The following is a 24,696-nucleotide window of genomic DNA, read 5'->3' as shown; positions in this document are numbered from 1 at the left end:
CAATGAACACCATAAATGTGGCGTTTATGAAAGAGTGGCAAGAGAAAAGGTTTTGCTGAAATGCTTTGTACCAAAAACATTTAACATGAACCTGAACTCACAAATCCTTTGGTAAAAACAGCAGTGACAGCAGCATGTTGTGGGAATGAGGTAAGGCAAGGACGTTGATCAGAGATGCTGGGACAGGAGACGGCGCTGATAGGGAAACCATGAAAGTAAAAATGCTCAAAACCTTTTACACTGAAGTTTAGAGACACTCAAAACAATCAGACACAGCTCAGACACACAGAATACAACCCATCACAACATGTATTTGTAAAGTAAAAACTTTGTGAAAAGGCTCAGTAGTTATAATTTTGGATCCTGGTTATAAACCAGTTTTTAATTACACAATTGTAAAGCCTTCTGTGTTCAGTGTATATAGAGTAACTTAAAATATGCATTTTGATTATGGTTGTTAGCCAAGTCAAAGGTCACTTCAAAGTAGCAATGCTTTTCAATACACTTATATTTCTCCATAAAAAATGTCCTAAATGTTTGATGCCCTATTCTATTTACATAATCTACAGTGTCATGTTTTCATTAACTTCAGTGGAAAACTTTCAGATGGTGAGTAAAAGTTTAACGTTTGGGAAGCAGCTGAAGATACACTTTAGATCAGACAGGGAAAGACAGCAAACGGTGTCAAACTGCATATAGGTGAAAAAGCCTTTTCACTCTGTCCACGGTGGACAAGACCGGACCGATGACATTTTTTACATTCTGGCTCCATCGTGTGGTTGCAACCACACGACAGCCGTGCACTCTGTACAGAGTAAATAAATGGATCATTGAACAGTTGTTTTATTTCAATCATTTTACAGAGTGGAACACGTTCTATAGAGCAACTTCATCGGTCCGGTCTTGTCCACCGTGGACAGAGTGAAAAGGCTTTTTCACTTGCATGCAGTTTGACATCGTTTGCTGTCTTTCCCTGTATGATCTGAAGTGAGTTTGCTTCCCAAACAATAAACTTTTACTCACCATCTAAAGAAAATTAATAAATAAATCCCAGTTTGGCGAGACACTTTTATAAGCTGAAAACAAAACAAGAACCTAATAAGTTTTATTCCAAATATGAAGAGCTTTCTTGACATCGCCATAAGACCGTTTTAACGCGCTTCTCAAGCCATTTTGAAAATGCGACAACCTCCATTCATTCTTTCAAGTTAATCACTTCTATTCATTTAAAGGGTTAAAGAGAGAGAGAAAAGAGCGATAAACTGTGACATCAAGCCTCTTACTTATGTCTTTAAAAAGGAGAGAGGGAGACTCTCAGAGGTAAATCTTCAGGTGCTGAGGCTCTGAGCAGATGCGCGCCGACCTTGGAGTCTCCAAGCGCGCAGCGGTGGATTTTGCGCACTGGAGTCAAGTAGAGCTGAAGGAACGATCTGCTTGACTGACCGCAGTCATTGGCACCGGCGGTTCGGGACTCATTTGGTAGAATTTCACGACGCACAGAGACAACTTCTTGCTCAAATCGCTCCGGATTAAAAAGAAGAAAAGTGTTCGGCGGGATTTGAAACTTAGACAACTAAGTCGCTGTTTGAAGGCGCCTCATTAGAGGAAATTCCAGCATCCTGAGAGACGGGGACGTTTAAAGAGGATTGTAGAACTCTTTGCTGGATTGAACAGGAAGGATTCCAGCGCGAGGTATCTGTAAATTTGCAGAACAGTAAGGACAAATAAAACCCTCTATTACTGAAGGTTTTTTTTTTTTTGGTAAATCTCTCCACTTTCATTGCAGGTGATATTAGCGATGTTTCAGCGGCATGCGCGTCTTCTACTCTCCAAGTCTTTCAGAGAGGATTTAACCGCCGCTCATCTTGACTAAAACTGACGAGTCGCTGAAGATGAGAGCCCTGCAAACATTATTGCTGTTTTTTCTCCTGCACCAGGTGAGTACTGGGTTCACTGAGTAGCTCATTTCTATTCTGTGTTGAAGTTGCACTTTGAAACTTAGTCTGGGTAGCCCTCATTGTGTTGAATTACAATTTATTGAAACTGCATGGAGTTTATTTTGTTAGATAAAACTTATTAACGTCAGACCATAAACCTCCCATTCAGTTTTACAAAATTGTGCTGAAATTTGGTCTTGACTGGAGGCACTTATTACCGAATTGCTCAAGTCTCAGCATTTCAGAAAGAACGCAAAAGAAACTAGAGAAAGCTACACACTTGAGTACCATACTTTATAGAGACATACTATCACTTGATTGTAGTCTTTGTCGCTTGCAAAATATCAGACATTAAAGTAAACTCCCTTATACCTCACAGTGCCTTTCCTGTAAAATAACATCTAATATATATATATATATATATATATATATATATATATATATATATATATATATATATATATATATATATATATATATATATATATATATATATATATATGACAGCTATTGAGAAAATGTCAAGAGAAGTCCTTTCTTTTGTGTGTCCTTGCCGAGTTTTCTTATTTTTCATCAAGCTGACTTTCATGTCCTTTTTCTCTGACTTGCAGCCTGACCTAAAACACCTCCTTTGTTTCAGTAAGATTTATTTTTGGTCCCAGCTGTGAGTTGGAACCTTTGTGTCGAACTGGTAACATTTGGTAAATATACTTGCTCTGGCGTAGAACAAAATAAGCCAGAGTTTTAAAAAGGACACATTCAAGTAAGAGATTAAAGTAAAAAAGGGGATTTCTTGTAAAGCTTTTGCTACTTCTTCTTTGTAATTCACATAAGGCTTACGTCAGTGCAAGGAAAATTACTTCGGCTTTACTAGAAATTTATTGTGCTAAGCTTTTTTGATATAATCTTCCTTTAGTGTGATTTTGTTTTTATTGCTTTAAACCCTATAAAGAAAGATTGTGATCTTTGGGGAAATTCAAAGGGTTTTCTTTTCTTTGATGAACATCTGCTGATGTGTCCTTTCTACATTTTTCCTTCATATATTGTATTTTTTTTTTATCATTGTTGGTTTTATCCTGATTATCCCCTTTCCATGATCAGACTTGAACGCGAAATGCCATCGGATTGAAAAAAGTTCTTCACATCTGTGCTCAATCCTCAAAGAGAGCTTCTTTTAAAGATAGCCTTGAACCGTGCAGCTGCAGCAGCAGCAGCAGCAGCAGAAGGCTGTCTGTTCTGTTGTAATCAGCACTGAGCCTGTTGGGAGCTGCGCCTCCAGAGAGAAATAGGCAGGCCACCTCCCAGGGGAGGCTCTCTTTATATGCCTCGGTGGCTTTCCTCCCAGGACACCCACAAACGTCTGACTGGGGAAATTTTAGACTTTATCAATATCACTTCAGTTTTGTAGGCTACAAAATCTAGCTGAGATTCACTCAAAACATAAAAGAAACTGAACTTTAAAGATGTTTATGTATAAAGGTAATAGAACAGACAAGACAACACATAGTCAAAACTGCAATAGGATGCAGCAATGCTCAGTTTAAAATACATTTTTACATTGCATTTGGACATCCATTTCCTCCCACTCACTTTACATACACTTCAAGTGGAGAAGAAGTAAGCATCTCTGTCAAACCCCAGGGACAAATATAAGGGTCAAAGCCATGCTGGGAGAGTGGGTTCTGCCCTGTGACATGTGCTGCACTTATCCCCAGCTCAATGACAACAGGACAGATGAAGACGAAACTTATTAAAGCCTCTCCGCTGTTTTCCCCTCTGCCTGCCCTGGGTGACTCTACTCCCACAGAGTTTCTCACAGTGGAATGTGTAGCTTTTAAAACTCAGATTAGGATTAAGTATGAAGAGACATTGACAAAGACTTTACCAGCTTGAGCTGTTATAGCCAGGATAGCGATTCTGTGGTCGTATTATGTTGGAACAAAGGCTCAACGAGGCCCGTGCTGATGGGATCAGTGACAGTGCTAACCTCCTGTGTCACCTAAAGGACATATATATATATATACACACACGTCTGTGTTTAAAAAGTAAATAAAGTTAGATCAGAGTGAAGAAACGAGCCTGGATGCATTTTGTTTTCGGAACTGTGACATGCCTGCGGTTCTTCCGTCGAACTTTGATGTGCAGTGATTTAAGGGATTACAAGTGATTTCTCAAAGCTTTTGGCAGTAGTTGTGAGCTTTTATTTATTTATCTATCTACGTGTGCTGCATGCAGTGGCAGCAGCTCGTGCAATAATTGGTCCTGGATGAGCCCCTTTTTTCTGCACCCTTTGACCTTTTAGGGTTATCATGCTTCTCACGCTTGTCTCAATCATTGTTACGTTAATGAAAACAAAAAAATAAATAAACTGCTCTTCTTTTGTTTTTACAGATCAATCAGGTTTCGTGAATCTAAAATTAGATTATTTTTGCGACAGTCACCTCAAACTGCAGGGCTGCCTCATTGCATAAGATTCACGCCTATTAATGTAATTTCAGCACATATGCTGCCATGTGAGAGTTTTACCCAATTATGTGAAAGTTAAACTTAATCAAAACAAAATATTTAAATCTTTTTAGTTGATGCCCTATTTTCACATTAATCTAGAATCTGTTTGACTGAAAAATTACATTATTTAGTTTCCTATATAATTGTAAATAAATTCAGGCATTAAGAGAAAAATATATTATGTACGTAGTCTAGAATTACGCAAACCGGTATTGTAGATTTCAGTGACAAAGTGGACATGTTCCAGAAATACATAATAATCGAAGAATATAATTTTAAAAATGAATAAAATAGTAAAGTAGCCCTTGAATCAAAAGTCCATTTCAGTGTTCGGAGTGTTCTGACATGGCACCCCGGCTACTGAGCCACGTCAAAAAAGCCCCTGGCTGTTTGATGATTTATCTCTCCACCAGGAGATGAAGGAGGGCAGAATTCGAACCTCATGTAGTATTTGCCGCTAGTTTATTTAAATAAAAGCAGTTTGTGCTCCTTATTTTCTCCGCAGCGGCAGAGAGAGCGACGCTCCTTTCAAAGTCAGAGTCGGCTCCAGCAAGGACAACACTTTTATCCATGTCTTTGTAACAAAACACAAATTCCACACAAATTCCCTCTCTAAGGACCTTTTAACCCTCTTTCTCTTACCCATGCTCAATTAGGTTTGGTTTTATTATTTATTTACTTTATATTTAAAGGCAACTTAACACTGGGAAGTGTAATAAAATGTACAGTTGGGGGGATTAGGAGCAGCTCTTTAATCTCACGCTCCTGATAATGCTGCACGGGCTGATTGATTAGTTTTTCAGGAAGCTTATGTCAGAAAAACCTAATCCGTCTTTGGATTGTGCCAGCCTTGTAAGGTTTTCCGCGCTGCCACTTTATCATGGTGGCGAATTACAGAGCTGCTGGGCTGTGATAAGGTCCTCGTCTCTTTTACAGACCCCACCGCCCAACCCTTTTGCACACTTGCACTACACACACCCCTCCTTCCTCCCCCTGGACAATAAAAAAAAATGTGTTTATATTCTTCACATCCCTGCTCTGCCTGGTCTTCACATCAACCTCTCCCAGGATTTGCCTTGTAAGAAAGAGAGCGGGGAGGGGAGAAATGAGAAGAACTTAAGTCTTCAAAAAGCCACCAGAGAAACTGGGTGGAGAGAGAGAAAAAATGTGAGAGAAAATGGGCAAGGCAAGGCCGGTGAAAATTTCTGTGGAAGTGATTAAAACATGGATTTGACGGAGTTGAAGAGGGCATGTATGCATGCGCAGCCTTCCAGGAATCATTTCGGAGCTTACATGGTGCTGATGTGTATCTGTGCACATATTGGGGTTACAATCTTTGCAGCCAGAAGGCTTGACTTGATAATCCCTCATGAACAATACCCGTCTGTGGCATTTGCCGTCCTCGGCCCGCATGTTGCTCATCACCTCTGCGAGGAGAAAGGTTGTCGTTTTTGAGGCTTAAATCCCTCAAATGCAGCCCGCAGCCACAACAGGTTGCGCTTTTACTGTATGGATCCCTGCAAGCTGTTCCTTTCTCCATCCTCATTTACAACCAACGCGGCGATGAATCCTCGCTAAAGGTCTCCGAATGAAGAGACAGAAGCTCTGAATGATTGATCGCTGTGACACAATTGCCCTTTGCGCTGACAAAAACGCTAATCTGGAAACTGGAAGGCCCATTAAAGACTTGAGCCAAACAGTTATTAACACGATGATTATTTTTGTAGTTGCTGCTCTTTTGATGAGAGCCATTTGGCAATTATTGTGTCATTTATCGTCATCGTTAAAAAAAGAAACCTATATTTCGATGAATAATTAGCCTTTCTAATCTCTAAATAGGGATGTTTGTAAGCTCTGGTTGAATTAAATAGTTCAGGTGAATATTACTGCTGTATAAATATAACAATATAATATAACTGGTAAGTTTTATTGTTAGTGCAATGTTTGATTTTAAGAGGCTCTGACTAAAAGTCCTGTCATGAATTTTAATTAATTTTATCACCTTTACAATAAAAGTCACAAAATATACTGGCAACATTCAGGATGAACTCAAATGCAAATTATTCTTTGTTTGAGCCATATACGAGCTGGTGTTCCTGGTGCAGGAAACATTATGTTAAATGTGTTGTTGAGATTTGTGGTCTAGGTCCAAAGCTATGAATTTTTATAGCCGTTGTGCAGCCTCCGGCGAGTTATACCGGGAGCTTCTGCTACCTTATGGCTCTGTCATTACAGCTCTGCAATATCAAAAACAGGCAGGATTTTCTTATGTGGAACTATTACTGTTCAACAGACTGTTGACCGTGTTTTTATTTTTTTCAGCCGGGCTGCAACAAAATAAAATTTCCATTTTATTAATTTACGGTGTATGCCTTTATCATTTATGTGATGACCAAAACAAATGTAAACCCAATTAGCTTTTTTTTTTATTGTCAGTAACAACGTATTTCAGTCTGGGTTCCTTTAAATGACAATATTTGCTTCCTGATCGTCAGTGTGATAGAACAGCTTGTCTTGCTATGATTTCTGCAGTGGCTTGCTTTAAAACAATTTTGCTCATCAGAAGAAAGTTGTAAGAAACTATGAAAGCCTGGGAGATTATTAGTTTTCTAAATTTTATAAAAATTCATAGATATTTGACTCCATTCTCTTCCAGAACTTATTTGTCAAATGTCTTAATTTGGCACCAAATAGTTACAGAATAGAGGTGTGAAAAAAGTGTGAAAAGTTGGAATCATGGCCAATTTCTTCAAAATGCATTCTTTCATTTGTAACTGTTCTCTCACTTGTTGTGACTCAAACAAGCAAACGGTTTCTCCTTTTTACTGTCTGACGTGTAGAGTTTTTAATTACCACCCGCTTCAGTCCTGTAGCAGGCAATCACACCACATGTCAGAGCTCAGGAAAATGATTGACCTCTTTAATTAAAAAGTGCATGGCTTCCCTGTAAAAAGGCAAGGTGTGACAGCTTCAGAATAAGTACAATAAATCTCCCCCTCTGATTATTCCCACTTTTGCATTTCCTGCTGCCGCTAAGCTTTTGAGGCCTTTCTTTTGCAGCTTGTCATTTTCAGCCCTGACAAAGCTCTGTCAGCTTCCCAGTGTCTTTGTGTATTTCTTGTGATATACCTGTCTTCAGAGCGTCTCGGAGAGAAAGGAAGCAGCGTCTTGCCAGCTCCTGTTTCTTCTTCAAAGGGAGCCGTTTTCTGTGAAATCAGACGCGGCGCAGTCAGCTTTGAGAATGGAAACATTTGCTCTGTCAAATTTAGCGGATGTACGTTTGAGCAAATCAAGCAAAACAGCCTCCTATTTTTTTTTTCTTTTTTCCTTTCATTAAAAACTGTTATCATTTTCGGCTCAGTATTGAAAAGAGCAAAAACGATAAACGGTAGTTGTCACAGAAACATGGATAAGAAATGCTCAGACGTTTTTTTTTTACGGTTGAAATCTGAAAACCAGTGAAGTGACAAACAATAAAAACACACTTCCTCTCGTATTAACTACAAAGATTTACAAGTGCTTTCACTATTGTTGCACGGTGTTAAAACTGGTCAAGAGATAATTACACTGAGTCCTAAATGCTTTGCGGTATTATCCCCTTCAATCCTTGCTATCAGAAATCCAGAGGTGTGCGGCAGGTGTCAGGAGCCTACACACAGAGTTAGTGCTCTGACCATGTAAGGGGATTATGAAAGTGATGATGCACTGAAAGGTAACGGCTGCCTGAAAGTGAAGTGTCGAGGGCTTTGCCGCTGTCGTATGTGACAAGTGCCGAGATAACGGAGAGTATCCAGATTACCTGGAGGCTCTCTTCTGAGACGCGCCGCTCGCTGGCTCCTCCTCTCCTGCCAGGATCTTCGTTAACACTTCCCCAACATCCGACAGCATCGCTACATTTAAATTTCCAACACCGAGCAATGCTGGGTAACATCTCATTTTCACCCCCAGGGCCTTTCGCAGTTAATTCACAAATGGACGTGAAGAAGAATATCTTAAAAGTGTGTTATAATTAAAATTTTAGTCAGTTGTCATTAAGCTGGATTATTTACATCATTAACATACGTATGTTTTTATTGATTTTAATAGCATAGTTATGAATGCTTTTAAAAAGTTTTGATTTAAATTCGTTTTGTAGAAATATATTTGCAATCTAGATGCGATGACAAATTTGCTGAAATCTTGACAAATATTGCATTGCAAAATCAACAAATATACATTTATTCAATAAAATTATGACCATTGCACCATTGTGCAGATTAAATATAAAACTAAAAGTGAGTGGGCACACATCAAAACATTACTTCACTTAACCAGTCAATGCAAACCCCTTATCCACACCTGCAGTCTGGAAACCTGAGTGCCGTAGTGTTATACTGGTATAAGAGGGACATGTTAAAGTCCCTCTAATACCAGTATTATTATTTTACTGATTTAGAAATGATGAAAGCCATACTTACACCCAAATTTATTATTGGTTGTGAATATGTAAAAAGCAAATCTGTCTTTTGCTTAGTAAGGCAAGGCAACTTTATTTATACAGCAAATTTCAGCAGCAGGCAAAACAAGATGTAAAATTACACAATTAAGATATGAACAGCACATTGCATATTCTCAAATGCCTACATCAAAATCATCAGAAATATTGGAATAAAGACTAGAATTAGTCAAGATCCCAGATATCATTAATTAAAGGCAACTCTAAGCAAATGGGTCAGTCAATGTTTTCATAATTTTTTTTAGGTTTCCAGAAATTTATTCTGGAAACCTAGAATATGCCTTTATGCTTTTATGGATCATAAAATAAATGCTGCTTCTCCAAGTTTGGTTTTGATTTTGGAGATTCAGAGCAAAGTAGAACCAGAACACCTGCATGAGCTATAAGTTTGATGCAACAACAACAACAATGGGTCTTTAATATATTTCAGTGCTAAGCCATTCAGTGCTTCATAAGCTAAAACAAGTATTTTTATATAAATCTTTTCTGAGATCCAGGGAGCCAGTTTTAAGACTTTTGAACTGGTTTGATGTGCTTCATCACTGGCTGTTCTAATAAACTAATAACACAAATTTCTGCATGGCTATGTTTTGTTTTCCTCCAGTCTTAGCATTTAGCAGTTTTAGTTATATAAGGGAGTTTCCTTTGGTCATATTGAGAGCGCTTTCCAGCCATTTTGATCACCATTTTGTGTGACAACTTCTTGGTTTACCAAACAGGAGGACAAGGCTGATTTAAAACCGCACATCTGCACAGATTCCGCATGTTTCATAATTGGCATAAAGCTTGATTTGGACCAAAGGAAAGTTTTCCCTAATGTAGCTGTTATTTGATTTTGAAAGTTTGATCATTCCAACTTAGTTCTGAAGATCAAAAACATTGTGGTTTAAAGTATAGAGTTAAACTTGGAACTAAGTCATAAAATCACTATCCTTAGGCCAAAGGTGTCCAAAGTCAAGCCTCAGAGGTCAGTTTTAGTTCTTTCCCTGGTTCAACACACCTGAATCAAATCATGGTTCATTTGTTGTAGAACTTTAACATGCAGAGAAGATACTTGGATCATTTGAATCAGATGTGTTGGAGCAGAAAGACACCAGCCCTCTGGGAATGGAGTCTTTATTTCTTTATTTATTAGATTACCAATTTAATTTCCAGGATTGAAAATGTTACCCTTTTAATTATTATTGCATTGGTTATCTTTGTTTGTTTCATTTTCTTAAACAATCATTAATGAGGGTTGATTGTTTAATTAAAAATAGATGTAATTTCTGATTCTATCAGTGATTAGCTCTCATCGATCTTTCAAGTGCTGAATAATCTTTGCATTTGTTCTACATAGACTTTATCCTGATACAAACACAGAAGTCTCCTAATTCTTTAAATATATCATAAAATCCCTCAGTCGAAAGTTAAAGAATTCTTTCTTTAGATTTATTTTTAAGGATTCAATAATACTGGCTGGTTTATAACAATGATAGAATTTGACACAAGTTAATATCCTTACAACACCATTACATTCGTGAAGGTTGCTGTCTTTTCCTTCTTGTTTAGAATATTTTAATATTTTGACTACAACTTAACATCTGTACAACGAAATGACAGAATTTCATTACAGTTTTGGAATTGTGTTTGTATTTGCCAGCAGTTTCAAAACTCATTTTCTGCAACATCAATAAACTCATATCAGCTGTGTTTTCTCACCCTTTCTGTTTTCCGAGAGCCGTTTGACACACACACACACACACGCACACGCCCACACACACACACGCACACATGCACACACACACACCTTCACTGCAACACCCCCTCCCTGTCTCTTCTCACTCGCTCACTCATTTGGTGCTGTTTTATTTATGTCACCTGTCTCTTTCACTCTAGCTAAACATCAGTTAGTTACGGTGTTGGGAATATGATGAAAGCACTGACAACAGAAGCAGTTTTAGTCGTTCAAGTTTCCTCGAACAATTTTTCTGTTATTATTATTAGAATTAGAATTTAGACATTACGTGAATTTACTAGCACAATTTAACAAAATTTGATTTTAAGATTTGGCATCTTGAAAGTGTGTTTTAGCTCCTTTATTTTCAAAATACATTTAATCTGACCAAAGCAGTCTCCAAACACATGTTCTAATTTACTGAATACAACTGCATTTATGCTGTGGTATAAGATGCATTGTAAAGATGATGCTTGAGCATTATTTACTGAGTAATGAGCATCTTTGTGTCTACTGAAGCCCAAGATACATACAAATTAGTGTGACAGGGTTACAAAGGAGCAAAAAGCACCTGCTGTACTGTTCGCTCTCTATTATTGATCAGTGGAGAGTTTTCACAAGTCTGTGCATGCAGCGTTTTCATTGCAAGGGGAGAAACTGTGAGCAATTTGTTGAGTTTAGCGCATCACTTCTTGAAGGAAGTGGCTCTCTAATGATACAAAATGCTTCAGTATGAAGTCAACGCCCATTGGAGCAGTCAAGTTTGTCAATGTCCAAATGAGATGAGGCTTGGCATCATTTGAGTCGGACTGCTCTGACGCAGAAGAAAAATACAGAATTCTGTGATTGAGCTAGAGCAGAGCTGCACTGACACTGTAAACATGACTAATGACTCACATTTTAAGATTTATGGTAGCCAGAGGAGGGTTAAGTTACATGCTATAATTTTATGCTAATCACAGAACAGCCTTGAGTGACAACAGGAGGGCACAAAAAGTCCTCTACACAAAATGCTGCTAGAATACACTTTTTGACACCAGAATAGCTCAGCTGGAGCAAACATACTTTTTAAATTTAAGACTTAAAAACTAAACAAGGATACGGAAGTTTTCAATGAAGAATGTGAACCTGACAACCTTTTCAGAAGAGAGTGATATCAACAAGTCTGGAAGATATAGAAACAGAATTTTGCTCAGGCCTGCTTGCTCATGTTGATGGTTGACTCAATTTTAAAAGGGCATATATTTTTTTACAACTTTTCCATTCAGTTGTGTTCAGACTTGCAGCTCTCAACACTTATATTCGAGAACTATGTACAGAAAATTAGACTACAGGACCGATGCATAACACAAAGAAAAACTTAGTGGTTTCAAAGTCTTCATCTTCAATGTGTACACTTGAAAATATGTACACATTGATTTTGTGGAAGTAAGATGGGGAAAGAAACAAAAACAATAACTATGACCTACTGCTACATTTTTAGAATATGATAATGTTGGTACGGCCGACGTGGCGTTATAGCTCTTTTTTGTGTGCTGAAATAACATAAAAAACAATGAAAAGACCTATTGCAGTTTACTTCTCTCTCATAGTCCTGGGATGTTTTTGTTTTATTACGACTCTAAAATGTAATAATCTTCACACTTTTAAACACCATCTGTAAAACAGTTTAATATAGGTAACATGTCAAAATAAAATTTTTAAAGGACATTGTTGACTGTTACTTTCTGAAAAATAAACTACAATAAGAAAGCTTCCAGTCTCTAGTTTTATATTTTATGCACTGTCTTTTCCAGGATGTACTGGTGAAAACCAAAGTTCAAGCCTTCGTGAAGAAAAAATAAGGAATTTCAATAAAGTTAATATTAGGTGCAAGATTCATTTAAATGTTGATGAAGGCTGAGAATGAGGTGCAAGATTGGAAAGGTGAGGCATGATCTGCTATGTTTGAGGTGTTGGGAGAGGTGGTACTCCTTACAAAAATGAGTCTTCAAGAGATTCTTCTAGCATCACTGGAAACTACAAATAAAGCCAACCTGGACTGCCTGGTGGTACAGGGTCAATTCTTACAGTAGTGTGTTCTAACATGGCACTATTTGAATTAGAAGTGGATGTTTTGCCTTTTAAGGGCTTTGTACTTTTAGTTTTGGGCTATTGCGCAAATGACCTGCTAAGTTCTGGATGATGTTCTTATTAGTTTTTCATTTTCAGAGGAATTAAAAAGACAACTTTGTGTGTCTAAATTTACTTAGACACAAAATATCCAGAATCAATCAAAACCATATGTGCAGTTATTTTTTAAAGCCATCATACATGTCTTTGATTTATAATTTATTTTTAATCACATCACTGTGTTTTGTATTAAATTATACCCTCTCATTTACCTTTACAACTCGTTACATGGTAGATGTCATAGAGGTGGTTTAATAAGGCCCTAAGCAGAATGTGTTATATTTTATATGTGTAATATATTTTTACATTGTTTATTCTTTGTCACTTTTGCATGCTCAATTTAACTAATATTTTTACAGTTACAAATTAGTGGCTTTCACTGACTGTATGACAAAACATGTTCTGAGAGCAGCAGTGTGAAAACCTGATGGACCAGCACCAAAGGGATCTGTTGGTAGCCCAGTCTGCTTGACTAGAACTGCTAAGTTCAAATCTTAGCAGCATAAACATGGGCTGTAAATTATGCTCCTCTTCTAACCAGCATTGATAGTCTGATCTGCACAAACTTGTCAATGCAGAACTCCAAATAAATATCACTGCAATGGTTTATTTTACATTAGTGTGTCCTACAATATCACACTTATCTCATGTTGAATGTGCTTTTGAAATTAGTAAACCGACTACTTGAAGGTCGTGGGGAGGTGACATGTAATTTACAAACTATTAAGGTTTTACTAATAAGTACATTATATTTCTAAGCCTAACACTGATATTTTACATAAGTTAGACACAGATCAGATGTTAACAAATCAAGTCTGATTTAACATTACCTGATTACATAAAGTGCAATTTATATTAAATTATGTGAATATTGATTTCAAATTGATCGCATATCAGTTTGAATTAGGATTTGTGGGTTGAGTGCAGACACTAAGCTGCCTCGTTCTCACAGAGGTCAGCTGGTAATGACTTGAAGGATCATGCTGGGGGGCTGCAGATATGGTGCATGCTCACGCACACACTGACGGTAGCCTTCTGTGATTGGTAAGGCGCCCCCCGGTGTGGATTTGCTGTTGCGATCCACCACAGTGCTGAAGCACCTGCCATGTATTTCCCTGGCCGGCCTCTGATTAAAAGTGATGGCTCTGGAGCGTGAGGCTGTTCCAGCGATCAGAGCACCAATCTATTCTTCGGCAGGGTGGAGGCTCTTTGCTCAGTGCTCCCAAAGCGCCTCAGGGGCCTCCTCTCCTGGAACCAGCTCTGGATGTGAATCATTACAAATTATATGCCCCGTAACATCAGGAAGAAGATGGCATGGGAAGGTCTGTGGGCAGTCGGGAGATTGTGGTGGTTTTAATGTCAGCTGAGCTGTTTGTCATGTTGGATGCTTGAAAGCAAAATGCTGCAGTCAATCTGTGGCCTCATGCTAACAGCACCGTCCTGAGCAGCTGACAGGTGTTGTGTTTCGGTGGTGCTGGAACGGTATTACCACAGGCGATGGCGAAGGTGGTGCAGTTTTACTGAAGTGTCCAGATTTTTACAACGCGGAAACACATCAAGTTAATGAAGCTTTGGACACAGAAAATTAGCAGAGAAATGAATTGCACCACCTAAGTGAGGTCAATTTGCACAGATCAATCCATGAAGAACAGCTAGGTGCATGATTGGGACTACTGTGCTTGCACTGATGAGCAGGTTAATTGCCCATTTTGTTTATTGTGAGAAATTCCTGAAACCAATTTCCGCTAGACACATATCCCCGCCTTATGTGCAGGGGAAAAAAATCCAGTATGAAAAATTCAAACTGATTATTTTTGTTACATAGGCAGCATCTTAATTAAACAAAAACAGTTTCTTGCATACCAATCACAGACCAAACTGATAACTGGGCGACACATTTTTTGTGGCTGCCATCATAAGCAGCACCACCGCTTCTCCCATGGCCCTAGGCCTACACCCATCACAGCAAAGCGCAATGTGGCCAGCTTCTTGTTGCAAATACACTTCAATGGCATCTTTTCGCATGATACAGAGGCCAGATGTCACTGGCCTCTTAATAACTTTCGAGAGGCTAGTTCTGGTCGCTGTGGCAATTACCTTTATGTCAGGGCTCTAAAAGATATGTCTACCCATGGGACAAACAGGCAGCCAGCTCCTTAATGCTTATTACAGACAAATGTCAGAGCTGATTCATCCCGACTCACTGTGCGAATCTTTGGTGCTCAGGCAACTGTGTGAATTTTAGTGCTTAAGTCTCTAAATGAAACGCGAACAGAACAGCTTTCAAATGCAACAAAACAACTCAAAAGCAAACCGAAAACAGCTTTCAAATGTAACAAAACAAACACATTTTATGCATACTGTGTTTGCTTTTTTATTCAGTAAGAAATGCCTGACTAACTCAGAAAGACAGCAACAATGTTTAAAATTGATATGCACCCTCCAAGCATTTAATGTGATACACATTTCATAAAATCGTGTTAGGATTTATGCAGCGTTATCTATTTTTGTTCAATGCAAACAGTGAAAGCATGTTGAAACACTCTGTATAAGCACTATCTTGAAGATAATCTAAAAACAAAGCTACACTAACAAAGTCTTGTTCAGCTGAGGATGCACTTCTGACCAATGTGAAATTATTTAAAATAGACCAAGATGAAGATGAAAGCCTGTAGATGCAACTGGAATTGAACAATAAACATGCAGTTTTCTTCATCTAATACAACAAGAGAGTCCCTGGCTTTGAAAGTCCTCTCTGAATGTTGCTAAGGAAGATTTTTCCACCTTTCAGATATGCATGTGTACAAATGCTTCACATTTCTTTCTGTTTCTGTTCTTGTTTGCTCTCTGAATGCTATTTCTTTAACTTTTTTTCTGAAAGTTATAGAAATAGTATTTTGTAAATCAATAAGTCCAAATTTGGGGTGTTAATATGCATGTTTATCTTTTGGTTAAAGTCCAGTAATGAACTTTCTGTTTTTGGTTTACTTAGTTTCTTGTCCTCTATCAGCTATTGAAGGCTGAAACCCTGGTACTTTTTAGCATAGTTCATCAGCGGTTCATTTCTTATTACCTTCAATGCATTAGATTGCAAATAACTTATACCAAATAACTTAAACCAAGCCTATCAATCATTTCTATAGTTCAGACCACTGAGAAATGCCCACTTCCCATTGACTGTGCAAATTAGCAATAGAAAACAAATTTGGTTCGTAACACTGAGATAACTGTTTTTTACCGTCCCATCCCCTTTTAAGGAAGTTTTGTTGTTAAAAGAAACTGGATTCACAATTATTTCGAGACCAATTATAAAACCAAGGTAACTGAGTTTCTTTATTTATTCCTCTTTTTTAAGTTGTTCTGAGTTTCTAGAAATGCTTAATTAACAGACCCTGACCTACTCTCTCCCAGTGGTATAAATATAACGTGACACAGAGGCCCGTTTCTCATAGCCACAGGCATTGAGGCTATACAAGGACTCGGGATTTTGCTGCACACCACACTCACTCAGTGGGGAGATTAAGATTGAGATAAAACAATTTCCTAAGCTCATAGTTAGACATCAGCACTGCTGACATTTTTTTTCTAAATACCTCTAAAACAACCAGTGAACCGCAACAAAGGGAAATGAACATACACACACTTAGTCCTTACAGACAGTAATTACATAAAATGTTTATATTTTCTTTCACTGGTTTCCAAATAACTTAAAAATTCAAAAAAATAAAATGGGGCATGGCTTTAAAAACAATCAATAAAACTTTAAAACCAATTTTAAATGGACAGGAAGCCAATGGAAACAGGATCAAACAAATGTTCTCACGTCTGGAGGTGTTGGTTTAAAAGACTGTCAGTTGCGTTGTGGAGACGTTGAAGTCGTACCAGGGAAGAATGAGGGACACCAATATATAGTCCATTACTGGAATCAACTCTACAGCTAATAAATGTGTGAATGGTCAAGTCAATTTAAAAAAGATTTAAGTTTGGTCAGTAGATGCAGATAGGAAAAGCTGGATTCAAACAGTCAATTTGTTTATTAAAGTTACTTGATTTTTTTCCATAAAATGTCAATATGTGACCAGAGAAGACAGGACATAAAACAGATATTAATATTATCTTAAAGCTCTTGATTTTTCTACATCTTAAGTTTTTGTACAGTTTTGACAGGGATTGCTAACAAAACCGGAGGGTGCAGTAGTTGAGCGTGTCTGATGAATCTGTTGCTTTTTTTTAAACAGAGAATTAATGTGCGTGCCACCTGATGCTAAATATTAACTTGAAATGCTTACTGTTTGTGGCTCTGGTATAACACTGAATGATGCGGTGCAAAAGAGAAAACCTTTGCTGGTATGCATGTTTCCTTGTGTTTCTGTTGGACGTACAGGCAAAGAAAGAATGAAATGAAGAAAGGAAGAAAGAAACCAAACCACAGAGACAGATATCCACCGCCTCTTTGCCTCGTGCTGCTGAAATGAAGTCTGCAGTTATTATCATAATAATGTCTTGTTTCAAGTCGCCCTGAAATGCCTCTAGCACGCCTGCACCGATTAAGAAATCTTAATTAAGCTTTTGTAGATTCTCCTTCATCAGACCTTGCCTCGTTTTTTTTTTTTTTTTTTTTTACAAACACTCGTATTCTTTTCGTCAGACACTCTCACCTAAATGAATTAGGTGTTAGCAGAGAAAGTGAGAGAGGAAGAGAAAGCAAAGCCTGTGTTTTCAGCGCACACTTTCAAGTTTCCCGTGCTTCATCTCTCCCGAGGCATTTAAGTATTAGATATCCCTGCGCTGATCCGCTTGTTGTCACAGCAATTTCCCCAGTTGCTCATCATACTTAAAGTTCCTCTCTCATTTCCATTATAATTATCCAAGACAAAGCTCACCTGAGATTCACAACGAAAGACAATTTCATTTCACCTCTGGAGCAGCGCAGCATGACGCTTACTATGTAATGGATAAAACAGTTTGAGGTTGTTGGCGGAAACGAGAGTCACCTCTCCGTTTGTTTGCAGGGATGAGGAAACGTTCCTGTTGGGAGAACACAGATTTTATTTTGGTGTCGTTAGAGTCCAATCAAATTAACTACAGAACTCACTTGAGGTATTACTGAAAGAGGAGCATCCACTGGGAATGTTGCCACTGGTGGCTGGTCGATTAAACGGCTGTGGCTGTCGCGAACTACACAGAGGAACATTATTACAGAGTTGCCTCATTCATCCGTGTTTACAGGGAGCAACTGTCTTAATTAAGCATTGTGCAGGCTGATGGATTGGCCAGCCTCACTGTCTCTAGCAGACATATTGATTTCACATTCCATACCCAAATAGCCAAGTCGTTTTCCTCCCCTTTAGGCGTTAAGGTGCCACCACAGTGTGGGATATTAGGAGCATTTAAAAGAAGCTGTAATTATAAAACATGCAGCCCTATTACGTGTCAGATGGAGAGGTTTGTAATGTGACTGCGACAAAACAAATTGAACCAGACGACCTACTTTGTTAGCTTTGTACACATGTGTTTCAGTTAGGCTTACAGCAAAATTATAATTAGTCTGGGAGTAGTGCACAGCGTCTTCAGTGATGATTCAAACAGCCGCTGCCGTGTGCTCTCAACATCTGCTTCTCTCAGTGATCCCTGTAACAGGGCCTGGGGAGAGAGAGCACTACTAATTACTAATAAAACTAGCTAAGCCTATTGCTGTGAATTACTGCAGCTTTATCTGAAGTGGACCAGAAATCACTCCCGAAGCAAAAACAGGGTTGGAGCGATGCAAGGAGGGATCGCAGCCCATCGCAGTGTCTGGATTAGCACAATGCTTGGTGTATGTTGTGAAGCTGCTACAAAGGAGGGTTTTAGTGTCGGACATTAGTGAGAGATTCAAATTTCTGGCTAACTTCAATCATCTTGACTCAAAGGCTCAGGATATAAAACACATTTATATAGACATAGGTCTTTTTTTGAGAAAATTCAACATGAGTGAATTCCAGTCCCCTCAAACAAATAGGCAAATTATAAAATAAATTAAAATGAATGGTTACTACTGTTATTTGAATATAATTGGACTCCCTACAGTTTTTGCTGTTTTTGCTATATGTAAAAGGTTTAATACCTGAAATTCAAAATACGTGAACAACATAAAGTGTTGCATTTTAGGGGGAAATGTGATAAAAAAGCATGTTTTTAGAAAGGAAAATGTTCCATGTCTCAAATTTATTCTCACAATTGAAACATATTCAAAGGAGCTGAAAACATGTCTCCTCATCTCAGAAGCACACCACAAGACGCAACAAGAAATGTCCAAAAAAATCATCTCAGGACCTACATCAGCACCTTGGAACTGTTTGTATGAAAGTACATGCAAATCAAAAGAGATTTTATACCTTCAACTGTTAGGCAAGGAGAAAATATTTGCTCAAAAAAGACAAACATTAAGGCCAGACTAAAGTTTGCCAGAAACACCAAGACTTCTAGAATAATGTTCTTTTTACAAATGAGTTGAAATCTGACTTATATTGTTACCAGAAAAGACCCTCCGGGTACCCGAGTGTCAGGGGGAAAAAATTAATCTGAACTCTTCAACATGAGAATGACCAAAATTATATTATTAAATCCACAACAGATTGGCTTCAATATATTTAGAAATATATATATTTTAAAAAAGCCCTTAAATAGCTTAGACCTTGATCTCATTGAAATGTTGAATATTTGGCAGCTGAAAGTGACAATTCTGGTTACCTTCATCAAACCAATGTCAGAGACTGATACTATAGTGACATATCACTGCAGTTTAACCTACAGTTAAATAATCAGTTTTAAATAACCTACTTATAATAATCAGTTTGGGTTAAAGATATAAGCTGAAATTTTTTGAGAAAATTTCAGCTTATATTTTCTCAAAAATATAAGTCAGGGGTCGCCATGCAGTACTAAGATCTGTATTTAATATAGAATCCAAGGAAAACCTTTTTTTAGCACTTGAAAATTGTAACATTTAATGAGAAAACTGAGTCTGGATTATATGGGCAGATTGTTGATTATTCCTTCATCTAAATCTGTAACAAACTGTTGTAAAGTTATGCTTAGAAGTGTTTTTTATCTCACTTAAAATTGTTTTTTCTTTCTACCTCTCCTTTGTGTTCTGTAAAGGTCGCATGCAGGAAAGTGCATGGAGGCGCCACAGAACTCATCGAGTGGAGGGACAGTGATAGCGAACAGAAGATTTCTCCCACGGGGGTGAGATCACGGATTCTCAACCCCCTGCGTTTGTTTGCCAAGGGCTCCCCTGAGCTCAAGAGCAACATGAGGGAAATGACACATTTACAGAACATGGAGGACTTTTGGGACTGGTTATCTAACCAGACAGATGTTCAGGGTGCACAGGCCAGAACTAAACGCAGACCCATCGTGAAGACTGGCAAATTCAAAAAGATGTTTGGGTGGGGGGACTTCCACTCAAACATCAAGACAGTCAAGCTCAACCTACTGATCACAGGAAAGATCGTGGACCACGGGAATGGCACATTTAGCGTTTACTTCCGCCACAACTCCACCGGAATGGGGAATGTCTCCGTGAGCCTGGTGCCACCTTCCAAAGTCGTGGAGTTCGAGATCGCCCAGCAGTCAACACTGGAGACCAAAGACACCAAGTCCTTCAACTGTCGCATTGAATACGAGAAGACGGACCGCAACAAGAAGACCGCCCTGTGTGGCTTTGATCCGTCCAAGGTGTGCTATCAGGAGCACACGCAGAGCCACGTGTCATGGCTGTGCTCAAAACCGTTCAAAGTCATATGCATCTACATTGCCTTTTATAGTGTGGACTATAAACTGGTGCAGAAGGTATGCCCTGACTACAACTACCACAGCGACACACCTTACTCCTCCACAGGATGACCTAGCTCTTGGCGTGCAGCAGCCTTTGGTTACATCTCCAACCGATGTAAATGTCAAACTCTAAGGTTTCAGTCCACAAAACACCCGAGTCTGCTGAAAGAAAGTCAACTCGATGAGGACAAACACACTTCAAATATTTGAAAAAAACCTCTGTAAATATAGCAGTTGTATCCAGTAAAAAAAAAAAAAAAAAAATAACAGACAGTTTGGTCCTTTGAGACTTGGTTTTAAGGGTTTGACAAAGTAAAAGGCAGTGCTAGCTCCCAACCCTGCATAAATCCTCCCCACAACAGCACATGTTCGCTGATGTAATTAGTGTGTTGTCCAGATGTTTTCTTCAAGGCTAGACCATGGGCAAAATGTTGCACCAATTAAAAGTGCAAACCTGGAATCTGGCAGTGCTGGAGCCAAAAACTGTCACCTAATTGAGATAGTCATTTAACATACGAGACAAGATTTTGATGCATCTTAAAATTCTCTTTAAAAAAAACTCTGGCATTTAAAAAGGCATACATTAATGAAATGTTCATGTCAGGATATGGTATTACAAAAACAGAGAATGGATTCAAAGTTTGACTTTGAACTAGAGCGGATATCTATTTGTGCATTTGGAAAAGTCAAAAAGGATAGTGTTTTACTTCAAAATTATCCAATAAGTGTCTCAAAGATTTGAATAATTATTAATATTTAGGAACATCTTTTGTTAAATTTCTTACATATGTATTAATATGATCAAAATGACTAATTAAGCCTATTCCAGTGTACACATGACAAAATACACAGATCAATTTACAGATTTCTGGAGGTTTATAGTGCATATAATGCCCTGCAAACATTCTCATACTGCTTGAAGTTTTCCACATTCAGCTGCCTTGGATCAATTCCTTGTAGAACCTTCTTTCATTGCAGTAGCAGCTGCAGGACTTTTGGAGTGTCTACTAGCTTTGCAAATCAAGAATTATTTCTTTCTGTGCTTAGAGCATTTCTGGACCTTGCCTGAGAATTTCTAACACATGAATATGCTGTGATTTTACTCCAGATCTGATTATATGTTTACGGCACTTGTCCTACTGAACCTCCACCCGAGCCTCGTGTTTTTTTCAGCATTGCCCAATATTTCTCTCCATCCATCTTTCCATCAAGTCTGAGCAGCCTCTCCACAGCATGATGCTGCCACCACCTTGTTTAATAGTAATTTAGGTTTATGTCAAGATGACATTGTGCATGTAGACCACAGTATATTTTTTGTTGTAAATCCTAAAGAGCTTATGTCAAACTGTGCATAAAACCCCTTAAGGTTTTAGTTAAAAAATGTCTTTCTTCTAATTGCTCATCTATAAAGGCCAAATTTGTGACGTACACAGCTAATAATAATAATAACAAATCCTTTTCCTCCATGTGGTTTAAAAAACCACATGGGTCATTCACTTCTGGGTCATTCACTTCTGAGGGCAATTTAGAGCAAACAAATAACCTTATATGCATAGTTTTAGACTGCAGGAGGAACCCAGAGTATCCATGCAAAACCCACACACAGCTGCACCAGTGTTCAGCCTAACTAATACTAATTTTAATAGTGCTTTTAACATATTCTTGCTCCTGAGCTGTGGATCTCTGAAATCAGTTGCTATGTTACCACTGGTCTATCCTACTGTTTATGTAACATCTGAAGCAAATCGGTTGCACTGGATTTTTGTCAGTGTTAGAGTAAAGGAAACTAAATATAGATGCAGACAGTACTTTTGAGAATTCGTTTTGAAAACAAAAACAAAGTACAGTTTCTTTCCTTCGTTAGTTATGCACTGCTTTTTTAAGATGCTACTTCACTTAAAATCTCTATAAAATACACAAATATTTGTCTTTACAATGTGGGAAAATGTGGAGAACTCCAAGGGGTATAAATACTTTTGCCAGGCACTATTATGTATTTCAGTTCTCCTGTGTTGATTGCCGCAATTATCCCAAGGCATGTGTGTGCTAAACCGGTCTGAAATCCAACATCTGTGTTTGCAGGATGCACTTTGAGGCAGCAGCCTGCCGAGCGAGCCATGCAGTGGATTAATGTGTCAGGAGAGAAGGGGAGAGGGATGCAATAATTGCAGGACAGGTGGATTTAGTGAGTCTGGCAGACAATTATCAGCACTTTGTCATGGTCCTGCTACCAGCCCTGACATTACCTGTCTTTAATAGGCTTTAATTAGCCTGGGAATTTCTATTCACCAAGAGGAGAGAGACTGAAAAAGGAAAGAAAATGAGCAGAAGTTGGAAAAAAAAACACACAAAAAAAAAACCTTGTCTGCGATTTCAAGAAGTGGGAATGTATTTGGAAAAAAAAATCCTGGCTTTTTCCCAAATGTACAGGAAGCTTAATCTAGCAGACTTAAAGTGGAAAAGAAGCAGTTTAGCAGTACACGGTGTAATGTGCTTTGACATTGCAATCACCCAGACAGTTTTAAAAGGTTTTGTTGAAACGCACCATCACACGGAAAGCCGTAGATTGCATTGCTTGCACACATCCTGGGTTTTAGGTTAGGGCATGTGCCACAGATGACACTGCAATTATTTCAGCCGATGCTACTTCATGGTCCCATCATCTGTAAATGATCCTGTCACCTTGTTGGTGAGGTGTATGATAAATCAGTCAATCTACAGTGAAATGATATTTTTAGTTTTACTCCTCGTGTCGATGCTGTGTACTACTTGTAATTACAACCAGACGTGTTTAATTATGGCTTCAAAGTAAATGATGTCAGTTTATTTACATTTTTCCTTAAGGATATTTCACAATGTGTACCCCTCCTCATTTCTGGTGTTTTATCATGATTATCATGTACATAAATGTTTAAATTATTGTCAACTGTTACATATCGTTTTATTTCCCCATTTCTGTGTTTTACAGTGTTCCTGTTTTGGTTACCTGCTTGGGTAAACTTGCTTAAAATCTACTCCTGTAAAATAGGGAAAAAAATATCCGTGATTGCACATGTTCATTTTCACAGGAAATTCATTTTGTTAACATTTAATGGTTGAAGATCACTTTAAATCTTTATGGCATTAAACCTTATAAGAAATTGGCTCCCCAGCATCTTGTCACGCTGAGTCTCCACGGTCTATTGGCGCTCAGAGTTGTCTCGTTTCATTCCTGAAAGGCCTTCTCAACAGGATAAACACACCATTTTTAAGAGGTACATTTCGGTGTAGCTTTTTAATGGGCAATAAATCTGTGTCCACAGGCGTGGATGATACCAGAGGTACACCTCAGGGAGCACATCCATTTTGCTGTGGCCATCAGGGACAGGGGTCTTTTCATTCGCTTCCATTACTCTTATCTGATCAGGATGAGGCACCTACTCCTTCAGCATCAAGTCACACCAGGCTCCCCCGCTGCACTCATCCAAATCCCTTAAAACCATGCTGATATGTATTTCTATTTTCATGCTTCACCTCTCTTAGTATTGGCGTTTAGACTGCACACTTATAAGACCATAAAATTAGTTTACATAATTTATAGCTTCATTTAAATACCAGTAACACGTGGAAATGTATTGACATCAATTGCAAAGTTTGTTCTAAACCACAAAAAGTAACTGAACATTACACCATGCCATTGCCAGTTCTAAAATAGATTTTCAGTGCCTAAAGCCATAGTGAGAAAGGAAATATAGTGTGGGCCAAACAATGTATAAAAAATAATAATAAAAAGGAAGTATGACTGTTATTTAAAGTTGGGAGTTTTTTTTTGTTTGTTTGTTTGTTTTTTCCAGGAGGCTAAATGAACTGGGTTCACAGCACAAAGTAGCTCATACATTTAGCAAGGTAAATAAAGCAACTGAGGCAATGACCTCTGTGTGAAACGAAGACCTGGAATGGAACAGAAAACATTTGACGTGAGCATAAACATATGACAAAAATATAGCGGTGGAAAATGAAAAAATATTGCAGCGATTTATTGCTATTTACACTCTACATACTCACTG

The 24,696-nt window shown here is 38.2% G+C and overlaps 1 protein-coding gene across 2 annotated transcripts; it reads left to right on the top strand.

Moving 5' to 3' along the window:
- The first annotated feature begins 1,347 nt into the window (after positions 1–1,347).
- nxph2a (neurexophilin 2a) lies at positions 1,348–24,437 on the top strand. Of its 2 annotated transcripts, none has more exons than XM_055031586.1 (3): positions 1,348–1,692; positions 1,787–1,937; positions 19,973–24,437. In XM_055031586.1, exons 2-3 carry the CDS (start codon positions 1,893–1,895, stop codon positions 20,717–20,719), a joined length of 792 nt encoding a protein of 263 aa, XP_054887561.1. In that variant the 5' UTR covers positions 1,348–1,692; positions 1,787–1,892; the 3' UTR covers positions 20,720–24,437. The 2 variants fall into 2 exon arrangements, with proteins under 2 accessions (XP_054887561.1, XP_054887562.1); XM_055031587.1 differs by having other exon boundaries at positions 1,348–1,714.
- The last annotated feature ends 259 nt before the right edge of the window (positions 24,438–24,696 follow it).

The sequence above is a fragment of the Poeciliopsis prolifica genome, unplaced genomic scaffold, assembly GCF_027474105.1.
Source record: "Poeciliopsis prolifica strain line A6 unplaced genomic scaffold, Auburn_PproV2 SCAFFOLD007, whole genome shotgun sequence".
Lineage (NCBI taxonomy): Eukaryota > Metazoa > Chordata > Actinopteri > Cyprinodontiformes > Poeciliidae > Poeciliopsis > Poeciliopsis prolifica.
The sequence above is the reverse complement of the archived record's forward strand: the minus strand, read 5'-3'. Positions and strand labels throughout refer to the sequence as shown.